We start from the raw sequence: 15,858 nt of genomic DNA on the forward strand, positions 1-15,858 counted from the left end.
GAAAGAAGCCAATGTGACCAACAAGTGACACCCTATATTTTCTAATGGAAGTTAATCTTTGAAAAGAACACAGTGGGAATTCTCTCCATTCCTGTCCCATCAGTGTGCCCTTGCAACTTCACTAAGCATAGCAAATAAACGGAAACAACGAAGACAGCAGCTCATTCAGTCACAATTCTCTCTCACCGTGGGTGATGGTTCTCCTGAGTTCCAGAAGGCTCCGGAACGTGAGGGAGGCTACGTGTGGTTTCCCCCAGCGGTCCGTCTCCTCTTCCACATCTTCCTCAAACTTGATCCAGCGCGCCGTCTCCTTCCAGCGCATGTCCTGGTTCTTGTCCACGATCAGCTCATTCAGCTCCACAAACACCTGGAAACCAGCAGCCCAGACACAAAAATAAAAAAGTTAGAAATAGAAGAAACAGAGACTCAATTATTCTTCTCAGTTGTTTTAACTAATCTGAAGTTATAGGACAAGAGAATCTGACTAAAGGGGTTAATTAGATGAAGGTAAAAGTTTCCAATTAGTTATTTTAGGTTGAATTCAATAGATTTTTCCAAGAAACAGCTTGATGGGAGTTCTTGGATCAATAAGCAACTTTTAGATAGATGGTCATGAGGGGCTGAATGACCTCCTTGTGTTTCCAACATGTCATAAAGTTTTATGTCCAATATGAAATTGTATTGTTTGTTTTTGTTTATCAATATTTGTATTATATAAATTGAAGCAAGTGGAAACATCTTGGGGAGGCCTCCATCTAGTAGTGGATTGATGGTGATGGTGATATTTGTGTGTGTGTGTGTGTGTGTATTGGTTGTGAAGCTTGAGACCTAACTTCTCCTCACAGGGCTGACACGAGGCCTTGTTCTCACCTCATGGGGCTTCTTGTCAATCTTCTTCTTTTTCTTGAGGCTAGATGAAGAAGGGGAGCTGTTGCTTGTGCGAGTTATTTGGTTGCGAGATGGTTTCTTTACTAGGTGTCTCCGCACTCCAGGGTTATCTTCAAATCGGTGACCTTACAAAGAACACAGAGTGCAACTGAGAAAGAGCAAGAGCCACGGAGAAGATCCCCCAGATAAAAGATTTACCATTACATCATAATCTGGAGAGTCATTTGGATTTTCCTTACATATTCAGACTATGTAGGCTATTCACTGAGGAACGAATTCATTCAGGTAACTTAATATACATTGAAATAAAGCAGAAACACACATACACACATATATATATATATATATATATATACACGTAAATAAACACAGTACCCAAAAGTTAATTTACTGAGTGTCTCATACTTCATACTGAAGGTGCATTAAAGAAAAACCTTGATTTAAAAACAGTGCTGCATACAGTGATTCTTTGAAAAGCAAAGCAAAAAAAAAATCTGACTTCACTAACAACTATATAATTTCAGAAAAATAAAAGCTATCTAGCAGACCTTAGAATGTTATCTTCGGTTTTGGGTTCAAGGCTGTTTGAGGAGAATTGAGAATACATTATAGTCTAATGGATCCAAAATATGTTGTTACTGCACCCAAAATGTAATTAAAACAATGTTTCCATTAATCTCTATTTACACAACACTGAGCAGGGACCGGCATTGGCAATTTTCCAGGAATAAAACAGACCCAATTAGTGCTTCAACCCATCATGTTTCGATTCTGTTATCTCAGAGGCTATAATTGTGCCTGAACTGACTCAAGTCATTTCCTTTGACCATTGTGGTGCCTTTGCTATCCACACACATGAAATGGCCCTTGTAAAAAGTACCAGTGGATCAAGTAATGCTTTGAGATGAACCTAATGCAGACTGAAGTAAGAAAAGGATATTATTCTGACTCACCTTTTGTAGGCTCCATGGAGTAAGTTTATTCTTGCAAAGGCCCATCACTGAACACTTTCATTTGAAATATGCTCCAGCCTGACACATTTGTTAGTCCTGTATTTTAATATGTTCCTTTACAAAATTCATAAATATGTAGATTGAAGCTCCACAGTTGTATGCCTCTGTCTGTGGCAGTTACCAAGAGGCACCAACCTCTGTGGTTTTCCTTATTTCTACAGAACAGCTATATTTTTTTGTAATAGTTATCATGCCCTTACTTCCTGGAAACATTTTTGTTCCATTTGTAATTCATTTTTTACATCGGGCTTAACTAGACATGTAAGGGAAAAAGCCAAGTGTGGTGCAGATTAATGACAATATGGAAGCACAGTGCCAAACAGATGAAGTTCCTAGTGAAGCAAGATTTCATTACTAACTGATTAATTAAGAAATGCTGGGAACAAGGCCCCACTGTCAGGCAGAAGGTCCATGATAGTCAAAGTTCATGCAAATAGAGCAGTGGCTGAGGAGCAAGAATTATTGATCTAATACAAGAGTTCAAAAAGTGCAGAAGTATGATTTTAAATAATTCAGTTCAGTATTTATGGCCAAATAAACACTGGTTTCACTGAGTTTCCACAAACTAAGTCTCAAGCTGCCATACTCTGCAGTTAAGTGGTCTGTTTCGAGGGGCTCTCAAAAGCAACCCATGCCAGCCTGGCTTTATCTCCAGCTGTTTTCTGTTATCATTGAGACTGCACTCTATTTAATTGAAAGCGGTAAACAAAGTCTAGAAATAACTTGTTTTTGTAACTGTTGCCAATTCACTTGCTGTTTTGACCTCGGATCCATTTTTTGTATAGTTTTAATATGTGCTTATAGTTATTAGTGCTTAGTGATTAATTACATCTGTGCCAGTATCCATTTCATAGGAATACCTTGACATTTAAAACAGTAAATGTGAGCTCCAAATATAACAATGTAACTGTGAGAAAAGGATACACAATTAATTACACACAATACACTCAACATTGTGTCACATTAAAGCTTTCCCCTTGCTTAATTAAATACAAAAGGTTTGTGTCAAATTGATGTCTATAGACTATCTCTTGCACTAAAAAGCTAATTGCGCCTGAATGCATTTACTTTTTGAATGTATTTTTCCCCATTCTCATTTAACCTTGGCGTCAGCAGCAGAAGTGATTTCTGTGAGTGTTCGACAGATCACATGCAGAACACATCACATTGCTCCTTGTAAAGAACAGATCCAAACAGAGGTGCAGGACCTATAGACAAGTCCACACACTCACACTAATTGCCTGGTCAGAGGGGAAGCTGCCCACTGTTTGTCACCCTTCATACTAAGGGCACAAAGCAAGAGAAGAGCAGCCATTTGGGTTATCATTTCTTCCACTTCGTAAGCAAAACTCCCCATTGCCAAAAAACATTTAGTGGTTTTAAGCTATGCTGAACATGGAATATTATTAATCTTGAAAATTACAAAAAGTTATCAAAGGAAAAATTGTTTCTTTAGGTGGAAAAAAAGGCCTCATAAATCTGACCAAATGTGTCTTATTTAGTTAAGGAGTTAAGGATTAGACATCCCTTTTTTTTTCCCTTAATTAAGAGATACTGGTTAATGGAATACCTCCACATGGGTATAGTTATTGCTATGGGCCAAACCCAGGGCTATATAGGGACACCCTATTTTTTGGGGACAGGCACAGCAATGTAATTTTACCTGGGGCAGTTTTCGATTGTTGCAACACCAAAGCAGGGAATAGATTTGACATTAATTAACTAGTGGGTCCTTACATAATCAATGGCACAGTATGATTCACAATCCCCAAATCAATTGGCAATGTCAGGCCTATCTGTAGGGGGTAAATTATTTTTGTGCTTTTAGAGGCTACGAAGACAACTGTATTTGAAAACTATAAATCAACCATGAGAAGAAGAGAGAATTCACATCAAATTGATCTGCTGTGAGAACAAACTTTTGAGTAATTGTTCTTTCTCTATGAATAATGCAGTTTTTGTTCCTTGACATGTCATTTGAAGTATTTTAAAACAGATTCTAGTATTTCAAGAACAAAACACAAAACTAGATGTGTTTTAAATGTATTTGTTTCTTCTCTTTCTGAAATGATTTTGCAGGGTAACTATCTATAACTAGGTAGAGCATTGGGTGTAACCAGAAGCAAAAAAAACTTTAAGGAGTAGTTAAATCTATGTGGGTAGGATCATCATAACCTCATATTTAAGTACAAATCATGTGTCGAGTCTGAGCTGGAGACATCTTAAGTAGCTGCCTAATAGATACACCTTTCCACAGCTCAAGGAAAATCAGAGAGAACAGAATATTTTAATATTTTTTTGGAGGCATTCAGAAACTTAAATGTCAGTGCAAGGAGTACCTTAAAGGTGCAGTGGCCTATGTAAATGATCATCATAATTTCGATTTTCTTCGCTAATCCTAACTTACTGAACACCTTTCTCACAGCCAAGTCCCGCTCCATGCAACTTCATCAATATGTATTCAGAATCTAAAAACTGAACAGGAATAGTTTTATTTCTAAGCTCTCAGATATTTCTTGCCAGTTCTGTGATAAACATTTACTTTCCTACAAATAAATAAATAAAATCAAACCCAATTAGAACCCAAATCACACTCCACTCCCGTAATAAAACCCTCTGGAAATTCGATGCCACTTACGAGAGGTTAAGCCAGCGCAACCCATGTGTGCCCGAATAGATTCCAAAAGGTCATAGTCCTCCAAATCCAAGACAAACTCTTCAAAGTCTTCTAAGCTGTCTAAGGAGAAACAGCCATGCTCTGCCTCTTCTTTTTCATCTCCCTCGTCTCGGTTCCCACCCACAAGGGCCTCCCGCTCCTCCGTGATCACCATCATCCTCTCCCCTGGCACCTCCGCAGAGCCGCCGGCAGGTTGGGGGCAGGGCTCATCCAGCGTTCCGGCTCTTTGCGGACCCTCTCAGACCTGCAGTTGCCCAATTCTGGGATACCTGAAGCCGGTGTCAGCAAACAAAAAAGCCTCCGCACTCCATGAAGGATCCTTCTTTTGCCCTTAATTTAATCGTGACAAATAAATACTAACTAAAATGCAATGCAATATTCCCAAAAGTGCTCTTCAGGGAAACATCCAATCCTGCAGTCCCAGTGTGACAATCCTTTCCCTGTATGACACCCTGTTATTCAAAAGCCTAACATGCTGTAAAACCTCTCTGTTCAGACCTCTTTCCTGCTTTCTGCTTTCAGTCTGGTTTTGTGTAACTAAATTGAGCAACGAATGATAAGAATCTAAGATCGAAAAGCTGCTTTGTAAGCAGTGGACAAGAAAAAAAAAACACGTCTCTTCTTCACTTGAGCGTTAAATGTTTCTGCTGAGGCAAACCATCATCAAAGAACAATAACAACAAAAATAAAAGGTCAGGAGAAATTAATGGAAAAGTTGGCTGAACCCACAGGTTCCTCCCCACCGTCAGAATAAAGAGTACTTCCAGGTTGGAGAATTGTTAGGAATATAGGATTCACTGGCTGAACAGGACCTTTCTTCGTAGGTAAGACAGATCTGGAGTCAAAAATGCTGCAGACTATTACGTGAGCAGAACCAGACTGTTTGATTCTCTGCTGTTACAATGAGAAATGTCTGGTCAAAGCTGTGACTGATTTAACTATGACAGTGAAGTTAGTTTCTGAGTTGGCGGAGCTCTTCACACGACTGATCTGTTGTTTTTTCCCCCAGCTGATGTATTGGATTGCTGGATGCTTCTTTGTCCAGGGGGGCAACATTAATTTCCATGACGTTACTCATCGATCCAATCACAACCAGCAGAGCATGATTAAAAGGGACAAGGAGGATTTTGTTTCAGATACTTGACTGGTTTTTAAATAATGTATATGATGAATTCCGTGGGCATTTTACAGCTGACTGCAGTTAAAGCCTGTCACCTCATAGTTCAGAGAGGATCAGCTAGGCAGAGTGTGGAAAGGATGAGGGATTGGGCAGCAATGCCAGTGAAACCTTTGGCCAGTGACCATTTCCCAAGGAGGATCATTGTGGTCTAGGTTTACTATGTATATTTGACGACACCAATATACTTTTCTATGTAGTAGTCATAGCTTGCAGGTGTAGCCTATATTGTCTGGTACCAAATCAAAGTTTTATTTTGTTTTTCTTTTAGCAATATACAAGTTTAAAAGTTTAATAAGCATTATTAAACAGGATTCACTAAATCTGCAATTTCTGCTAAATGTTGTTCAAATGTACTTCCTGTTGCTGTTTCTCAACCTATTGAGGACTTGTGAACCTGTATTTGGGCATTTTATGACATCATAAGCCATCATTATTGTTACTTTTTATTTTCAATGCATTAGTTTGTCATGTCCATTTCAAAGTGTACAGAATAACAGTAGGGAAAGAAAAACTATTTAAAGATAATGAATTGGATTAGATACTTAATTTAGACAATGCTTCATTGAGAGATCTTTTATCAGCACAGTCCTTCAAGCAATCCTCCACACTTTTCAGTAGTTATTTTAGATTTGTATGTGAACTCTTAGCAAACTTGTATAGATTCTCAACTCAGATCACTAAGTAAATGTTACAGTAATGTATTTTAATGTAATGACACCAAATAATGGAAAAACTCTTAATATATTTTGGAGTAAAAGACAAAAAATATACTTTATAACATTGCTTCCCAAACTGCTTCCCAAACATAGCTTCACCGATATGATTTTGGTTTTATGTCATCTTGAACTAGGGGTCTCTATAATAAATGATGTGCTGAGTACCCCACCCAGCCAGGATAGTTGAAATTGCTTCTGTTTTGCAAAGATAGCTTCAATGCAACCACAGCCGTCACCGAATGCATGGGCTTATAAAGAGCCAAAAGAAAAGAGCAATACTGGTCAATGACTAGTGAACAGTTCTCTGTTACAGTAAATCAGTAAGTCTTTTTAAAGCTAGAAGTACACAAAGCGTTGACATTAACTTAGAGACATGCAGCTTCTTTGATTGATTTTGTTGGGGACTATGAAAAAAAACTAAACTTTCCCTATCGACTTTGTCACCACCTCATGAACACTACAACCAGCTTCACAAATCGACAAACAAGCAATGCTTTTGTTTTTTCCAACGGACTGTATTCTCATTTTATTTTGTTTTTGTTTCACTGTTTCATGGGTCACATCTGTATGTAAAATGTACCCTGAAAATGGAGGCAAGCCAGTGCAATGCAACAAAATCGGAAGCAAAATATGACCAGCATAGAATAAGTGATCTCTGTGACTAATAAAAATCCAATTTCTCGTTCCAGTCAAAAGCTCATTTCTGATTCAGCTGTGTCCAGTGTTCGATGATTTCCATGCTTTAAAAGCAGGAAAGGCCACAGGCAGAGTTGCTGGTAAAGAAAATCCATTAGGGTGGATATGTTAATTACATCAGAGAGAAAAACAACTGCAGTCCGGTCACCTCGGTTTAATCGCTCTAACAGGGTCCAGCAAATGGCAAAAATAGATATAGGTTTCTCAACAGGTCACAGCATACTGACAATAATGGAAACAGAACAGTTTCACCACAGCTGACTAGGGATAATATGTACAGTTCTGCTATAATTAGTACATTCATTTAAAGTTTTACTTAATGATACATGCTGAAATATAATTAATTCGGGTGAGGCTCATAGAGTACATGTAACTTCTTCCATTGATTAGTACACAGAGAGGAGTTAAATTTCCACATGCCTGAAAAGGGGGAAACATAAAATCAATTTGTCCTACCTTTACTGATATTGGCTGGTGGAGTGCATCAGCACTATTTACGGATATTTTCAATCTGGACTGCCAATACTACACATCCATTCACACACTCAGTTCAGAACCAGGCAATTAGCTTATTGACAGGACCAATATTGCTAAACATATGAATGTCAAATCAGGCAACTCTGATACAAATTAACAAAACTAAGTTCAAGGTAATTAACAAAACAACCACGGGAAAACACATTCATAGATTGTCTACTAAACTATCTTTGATTTCCAATGTGTTAAAACGTTGTGTAATATATAAATATATAATACACAATATTATACTGCATGTGCATTAAATATGAATAGTAATTCACTGAAATCATACTGGAGCACACTTCATAAAAAAAAAAAACACAGGTCTTCATCTCCAAACATCAGCCTAGCCTTATATAAGGGCATTATAAAAAAAAGGACAGAAGCGAGTGGTGATTGGATCATCCTCCAGAGCGAGACCTTCCGAGAGCCAGGGATTCTGGGAAAGTCACTGCAATGACGTTCCAAATACAAAAGGAATGTCACCCCTCTTTTACTACATCAAATGTTGGTCACCCTTAACAAAACACTGCCGTCTTGACATTATTCCAGAAAGCATTTAAATTGGTCATGGCTGATACATGATGGTACTTGTGCCTTATAATGTGCTGGAGTCTTTTCTTTAGAAACCTAAAAATGTCCCCCAGTGTAATTGAACACCAATGTGAGTGTCAGACCCACTTGACACCAGCTTTGTCGCCCTTGACAATGCAAGTAGGCAAGCTATGCTGCCATTTTTTACCTGATGTAACAGCTGGTGATGAACAACATCAGGTTCTCCCAGCGACATTCACATTATATCGCCACACAAGGCTCTCTCATCTAATGCTTACTTTTCATGTCGTCCAGGTCCGCGCTGGCCAGCATCTGGGCCTCAGCCTCATCTGTGGGGACTTTCTGGTAGACAGCAGTCTCCATGGCCGTCATGCTCCCGATGCAGATCCTTTCTCGAAGGTCATAGCTCGCTCTTTGGCCCCCTGTGAGCCGGTGAAGAGGCTTCCTCCTAAACCAGCCTCTCTTGGTCACTTCTGGGGGATCCAGGGGTCTTGAGAACCTACAACAAACCCAGAGTCACTGAATCAGCAATATAATTTTCACGAATACCAGATTTGTGTGTGAGCAAATGTTAATTCTGTGGTAAATTCTAAACTAGTTTTTTAAGGCCTTTTTGCACACTGGGTCCAATGCATTTTTACATGTGTGAAAAGACTAGTGTGTGCATTCCTATCTCACATTATCGTATGATGGTGATATGCCAATTTTGGAATCAAAACAAGTTCGATTCTATCCAATTGTACGTGCATTAAAAATGACATTGACCAATTAAAAACATCAGGAAGACATGTGGGTTGAAGGAAAAGTTTATCTGTGTATCTAACCATGAAGAATTGTACAACAGAGCAAATAAAGAATACAAGGACATCTAGAAGAAAGGCATTATATAAAAAGCTATCACTGAGGAGCTGGGAATGAAAGGTACCTATTGATGTAGCTAGAATTCTCCTAGAAAGTCTGGTTAGCATAGTGTAACAACACAAAGGTGACTCATGTTATTTATAACGATTAGCACTTTGTAATAAATAGTTTAATGTTGAACCATGCACTCTGCTTTTGAATCTTTATTGTGAGATGTAGTTAGTGTGCGATAAGGTTTTTCTTTTTACATATGATTGTAGTTGAGGAGGTACAGAAACAGTGGCGTAGCTTGCGAGACACACACAAGCACAAGCAGGGGGAAGGATGTGTACCTTGTATGGTTTAAATGGGCATGGACCACCCCCTGACAATGAGCTAGAGTTACAAATCAGCATTAGACTTGAGCAAGCAAGTATTTTTACATTTCTGAAATATTGTATGTGGATACAGACATTTAACCTATTCACATAAGCCCTGCTAAACTGTAAATAAGCATTACACTTTTTTTATGTGCAGACTGAGACGAGCAGATGAGACTGTATATTAGCTTTGAAGTAATTCAACACAATAACCAGCAGGTGGGGCTATACTCAATAGAAATAAATGTAAAGCAATTGCCTCACTTATCTAATACTCATTTTATATGCTTACAGACCTATAGTGCCAAACCAATAATATGGAAATGTCAACAGCTACTGCATATATTTGCACAACAGATATATTTTGTTTCTGGTAAAACCCTTAATAAAGAAGACAGCAACCTGAATATCTGTAATTTACACAACGCTAAGTATCAAATGAACGTCAAATATTTACATTATAACTGTCAAGTATGTGTTCTGAAGCAGCTGTGGTTTATGATGAAGCAAAAGAAAACGGGCCAGGAGTCATAATTTGTAGTTTTGTTTTTCCCACACATTTAGATCGACGATAGAATTCAACATGATATAATAATACAAACTTAATAGGCAATAAGGGCAAAGTTTTCTACTTCTATCACAATACAGCATCTCTAGAAAGAGTTAGTTTAATAAGCTATTTAATCACAGTTAAGCACGAAGAACATAAAAATACAGTGTTGGCCATTATACAACAAAATGGGGGATACAATTATTTTATTCATAGGTTGGAATGTATTTAATTACCTTACAAATATAAATTATAAATTGAGGAATTCCTACAAATGTTGAACTTTAAGCAGTGTTATCTCTAACATACGTCTTCTGTGAAAGTTGGTAACACATCACAAAGATCCCACTCAGTTATGAACTATTTACAGGAACAACTGGTTTCACTGCCATATCCTCTGGACAGAAGAATGCCTACCTGCTCAAAACCTCCTCCTCCTCCTCCTCCTCCTGTCCCTGGTCCTTGCCCTCAAGGTCTGCACTGCCACAGGGAACCTCCTTGGGGGTCGGGGGGCACTCACTCTCTATGTGGAAACTCATGAAGGGCAGGGGGGGTGCAAAATCGTCTTCGCTGCCGAGGCTAAACTGAAAGGATTAGATGCGTTCAAAGAAACCATCAAAGCTCCAGTTCAGTTGTTATTTTTTTCTCCAGTTTACAATGAAAAGGGACATATAAATGTGCACCTTTTCACAGTAAAAGGAGATGGTGGACAAAACAGTTACTCTGAGATAATGTGGGGATGCATCATCAGTCAAAATTGATCTATTCTAAGGAGTATATGCAGATTCTGAAGAGGCTGTTTTGTGGAGTTTCTGGGGAGTACGTTGTCTATGAGTCATGTCTGAATAATTACGAAGGTGAGCGCCAGTTTGAGACTGCTTTCAGTGAATGTTCTTTTTTTTTTAGATGCAGATTTATCCTGGCATACACAGCGACACCCTCCCAATCATCCTGAATTATCTGCTCGTTCATCGTGGGTATATTTTCCAGTCCGCTTGACGGTTGTGAAATTAATTCTATGGAGATGCACTCGCACACTCTCCCACATGAAAAAAAGTCTAGGTGATGCATTAAGAAGCCTTAGTTTACCTATGTAATCGTTAATAATGATTTAATATTTTCCAACAGTCTAACAGGTCAGCTCTCTTGACTTGCACTACATTTCTGAGCGGGCATTGAAACAAATATTTATTTTTGTCTCAGATGCCTATTATCTCATAGTACACACTTGATTTAAGGGGGTGGGGGGAAGTTGAGGCCTAATGAAAATTGATCCATCTTTATGACAGCTCCCCCCCCCTTCAAGCATCCGCTATATCCATTGTGTGGTTACTGTGGTCAGAGTTAAGATTACATTAATAATACAGTCATTGTATTGCACAAAAAGCAATTAGTTGTATTCTGAAAAGCTCCTGTAAAAGTAAATTATACTTGAGATGTATTTAACTGCAGTTACTGTAAATATGTTGAGTTTGTGCATTTTATGTTGATAGTTTTTGCCCCAAAATCATAGATGCCAATGTAAAAAATCAGAAGGGTATCAAAATACAAAATATTGGTTATTTGTCCCATCAGCCCCTACTTACCTTTGATTTGTCGTCTGCCTGTTCGGTGGGTGTGGCTACCTGGCCCTGCCCCTCCGTCTCAGACTCCGCCTCCTCCTCATCTACTTCCTGGATTGTTGGCGTGATGTCAGAGGGAGGGATGGACGTCTTTTTTTTCTTGCGTTTCTTCTTTTTGCGGCGATCCAGGCAAAACACCCTCTTCCGAAACCGTAGCGTTGGAGGGAGGTGGGTGGACAAGGGGTGGTGAGTGTGATGGAAGGTGTGACGGTGATCTGCGAGCAACACAGGCAGAAAACATGATCTCCAGGCAATGATCTTTTTATCATTAATAGTATCTGCCACTTCTGCCAGTGTTTGGGGGTATCATGTTCCTTGAAAAAGCTGAATTTTCTAAAGCAATTATGTAAGTGACATTTCCAAGGATTACCAAATTAAGCTAATAAAACTGCAGTAATAAGCTCTGTCTTATAACACGTACTCCTTGTATGGTTTGTTGATATGTTATTTGATAGTGGCCTATTTCCATTAATTAAATGTAAAGTCATGACAATGCTACAAAGCAAACCTTTATATTGGCTTTTTAAACCTCAACTTATTTTAAGTAATCAGTCTAGCTTTCTTAGGATTCTTTAGTGTCTAAGTTCAGAAATAGTTCACAATGTTCAGATATGTTTACTTCACTCGACAGACTTAGAACAATGCTTCATTACGATGCCAATAATTGTTTCTCAGTTAAGCGCCATGTCCTCTTTGACAGACTTCCTGGCTTTGGGAGGAATATTTTAATCTTACAATAATGTCCAAAAGAATACACTGCATTTATGTAATGCTTTACATCACAAACAGCTCTATAGTCAGTATAGTATGGGGTGTAATTTAATCTCTCTCTTAACTACAGCACCACAGCACATTTACTGATTAAAAAACTACAGGAAATATAAGCACGCCAGACTAGGAAGGCTACTATTGTCTCAGATAGTATCACGGCTCTTTAGTGACCAGAAATAGTCAGACCCTTTAGTTTATAGTTTAATCCATCACCTCCTAAAACCAACTGTCCCCTGTCACCAATTGATTATGTTTTGATGCCTCTTGTCCAAGTACTGATCAGGCATGGCTTGGTTTGGTGGCTGAGATTTGACAAGATCAGGTTTTCAAGGTGCTACAGGTCCCGGCAATCTATCAGCACTGTGAGGCAGAGCCAGCTGTTGTCTTAGTTTATTTTAATGCTATATTTGAGCTGGCCTATAAATACCTCAGTCGATAGGGAGATTCATTAATGTGGCAGCAGACAGATTCTTATTGAATGGGCACTTTTGATAAGGAGAACAGTTGTATTACTGGTGAGAAGATCAGTGGTTAAATGTCATGGAAAGTGTCAGATTACTGAGAAACATCAAACTGTGCTCTTCACCATGGCACAAAGAAAACATAGGGCAATCACCATTTCTCTATGCTCTCAAGGGTTTGGGGATTATGGTAAATGGTGGCAGTTTCCATGTCATGACAATGCCTCCCCAGCACATTCTGTCAATGCTACTTTTATTAACTTGTAAATGCAATCTATTCTGCTCACCAACAAAAGTTTAATTTAGATGCCAAGCATGCTAATGTTTTTTTGACTAAAAATCATCTGACATTTACAGAAAGACCTGAGGTCATGTATTATTCATTGTTTGTTAGGTTGAATGAAGAAAAAAACCAAAGGCAGAAGTTTAGATTTTTTAACCTTGGAAAGTTTTTTACCTCTCTGATTATACATTCTCCCCGACTATTCCCGAGACATTTTGATACGACTTCTCAAAGCATAATACGAATTAAAAACAGAACTGTGGGAATCTCTCTTGTAATGCGACTCTTCTCTTTGTTAGTCTAGCTGAAAAGGGCCCTTTCTTCTCAACGGGTGTGGTTAACACTTCGATATGTCTTAAAGTTGGGAAAGTGATACGTACACTCAAAGTCCCTCTCATTGTAGCAGCGGCCCATTTTCTCAGCGTTTCGCGAGCTGGATTCCAAAATGATATCCCCGAATCGTTCCACAGACAAGGCCTTCTCCCAGTTTTCTTCCTCCTGTCCATTCGAGGAGCTCTTCTCAACGTCATCTAGAACCTGGAGGGCACAACTGGAGGAGCTGAATGATTCTGCCAGGATGATAATAGTCAATAAATGTCATCATCGTTCAGTGTTCAATAATACTGTCCAGTAATCACAGTCCACTCTGCTAAAAGCCTCTGTCTGAAGTGCAGGATGGCCCTGCAGCTTGGTGGTTTAGCCAACCTGCTGTGTTAGAGATCCACAAAGAGGGTGGCATACACACTACACAACTAAGTGCTGCTGAAACAACTCAGCAGAGACCCTGTTTATGTATTGGGTGCCTGTGACACGCAGTTCAGTCAGTAAGGCCTGGGCCGTTTGCACTGCAGTATCATGGTGTGAAATCTAACTTGACAAGTCTACTGGGCTCATATGATATCATGTGATGCACCAGTGAGAAACAATTTCCAGCCCAGATCACTGGTGCATCACATGACATCATATGAGCCCAGTATGTCAAAGGGGAATACTATTTTTTAATAATTATAATTAACATACCAAGTAGTGCAGAGAAAGAAAATAAAAAATAGCTGATAATAAAGAGTATTTTCAAGATTGCATGTATTGGGTGATATCAGACTTGGTTGCATGTATAATGGTCCTTTAATAATCCTTGTTCATATACTGCAGATTACCGAGGACTACATGGAGGTACAGTACTTTGCATTAGTCATTGTAGACATCAGATCTACTGCCTGTCATTACTTTCTGTTGATCCCACCTGTCACAAGACATCTCCTGCCGCCCAGATGATTTACCCCGCTAATGATGCTACACAGCCTTCCCATCACGCTCACGAAACAGCAGCACAGCCTGCCGCGTGGCTCAGCCCCTCCCCATGGCACCCTGATAACCTTGTAGTTGGCTGCTTGTTTTGTGACCTCTTTTATGTGGGCTTTGAAGTGAGTGGCGTCAGTACCAGGCGCGGTGCCAGCGCGGGACCGGCAGCTCGGTGACGGCAGATAAAATGACAGGAGACAGAGGATGAGACAGAGGAAATGTCACTCTCCCAGCTGGAAAGCAAAGCCGGAGCCCAACCCCGCTTTGAGACCTTAACACCAGCTTTAATACAGAGTTAAACCACAATGATGCGGGTACATTATAAATTAACATAAGGGCTATTACTTTACAGGCATTTCCTAATTGAGGATTCTAGTGTTTTTCTCCACAGAAACACAGACTTATTAAAATGTTGAAGCTGTCCAAATAAGTTCACATTGTATCACTGTAAATTCATGTAGTCCTCAAAAAAGTTTTATCACCGCTGTACACTGACAAAGAGGATTGATGGCAACTTACGCACTGCTAAATTATCACAAAACTACACAAATAAAAAAAATGCATCCATCTCCTGTGAAATATTTTATTTATCTCAAACATTTTGATTAAAAAACTGCAGATTGGCATACTTTTCTCATTTCAAGTTTTATATAACACCATTCATTATAATTATATTAATGAGAAAAAAAAAAAACAATGTAAAAACAGGAATAGCAGTCTGCATTTTTGGTGTGTGTTTGTGTAATCAGACCCAGATTCAAACCAGCATCTTAGGCCCACCTCTGTGAGTCCCATCTGTGAAGCCCAAAGAAACTGAAAAAGCGGTCTCCCTGAAGGCCAGGTTTTATAGACTCCAGGGACTTCAGCGGAGCATCACTGTCACACATTGTTACACATCCTGTTCAACTGCCATTCTTAAACTGTGTGAGTCCAAGACCCCTGCAAATATGTTAACAACACCCTGTGAATGCCAGGGTTAAATTGTGACTGCATTTAGGTTCTCAAAATGATTATGTAATCTACATTAAAGACTTTTTGTTAAGATGCAAATGAAATGTGCAACATCATCTGATATTATCTAGGAAATCCCTAATTGCGATACACTTCCTGTGTAAATAGAAGTTCAAAGACCTTGAAATGTTCCCCAGCTCCCTTAAGCTGCCCTGGTTCAAAACATGACAAAACAAGAAAGCTATAGAAGTAAAATAAGTCTTAAATAAAAATGGTATTACTTTTGGTGGTTTTGTCTTTGTCCTTTTCTCTTGTCTAAATGGTTTCTGTTTTAAATAACTGACCTTTGGTATGAAAAAATCGACTTTTAAGTCAGTATCTGAATGTTAGCAGTGAACAAAATATTGTACTAGACTAATTATTCAAAATAGGCCTGCTACAAAGTAAGCTCTCC

General features: G+C 38.9%; 1 protein-coding gene across 3 annotated transcripts in view; it reads right to left on the bottom strand.

The window, feature by feature from the left end:
• Nucleotides 1–15,858, bottom strand: part of slc4a3 (solute carrier family 4 member 3) — a 37,405-nt gene that overhangs the window by 14,060 nt on the left and 7,487 nt on the right. For 2 of the 3 annotated variants that reach the window (XM_066687388.1, XM_066687387.1), the window contains exons 2-7: nt 13,532–13,688; nt 11,601–11,851; nt 10,432–10,598; nt 8,523–8,743; nt 871–1,013; nt 187–367 (exon numbers count right to left, since the gene is read on the bottom strand). In XM_066687388.1, coding sequence (XP_066543485.1) covers nt 187–367; nt 871–1,013; nt 8,523–8,743; nt 10,432–10,598; nt 11,601–11,851; nt 13,532–13,688 — 1,120 coding nt within the window. Of the gene's footprint in view, nt 1–186; nt 368–870; nt 1,014–4,539; nt 5,501–8,522; nt 8,744–10,431; nt 10,599–11,600; nt 11,852–13,531; nt 13,689–15,858 lie in introns of those variants that run through there. The other variant, XM_066687389.1, reaches the window with a different exon arrangement.

This window comes from Amia ocellicauda, chromosome 16 (assembly GCF_036373705.1).
Source record: "Amia ocellicauda isolate fAmiCal2 chromosome 16, fAmiCal2.hap1, whole genome shotgun sequence".
NCBI classification, from domain to species: domain Eukaryota; kingdom Metazoa; phylum Chordata; class Actinopteri; order Amiiformes; family Amiidae; genus Amia; species Amia ocellicauda.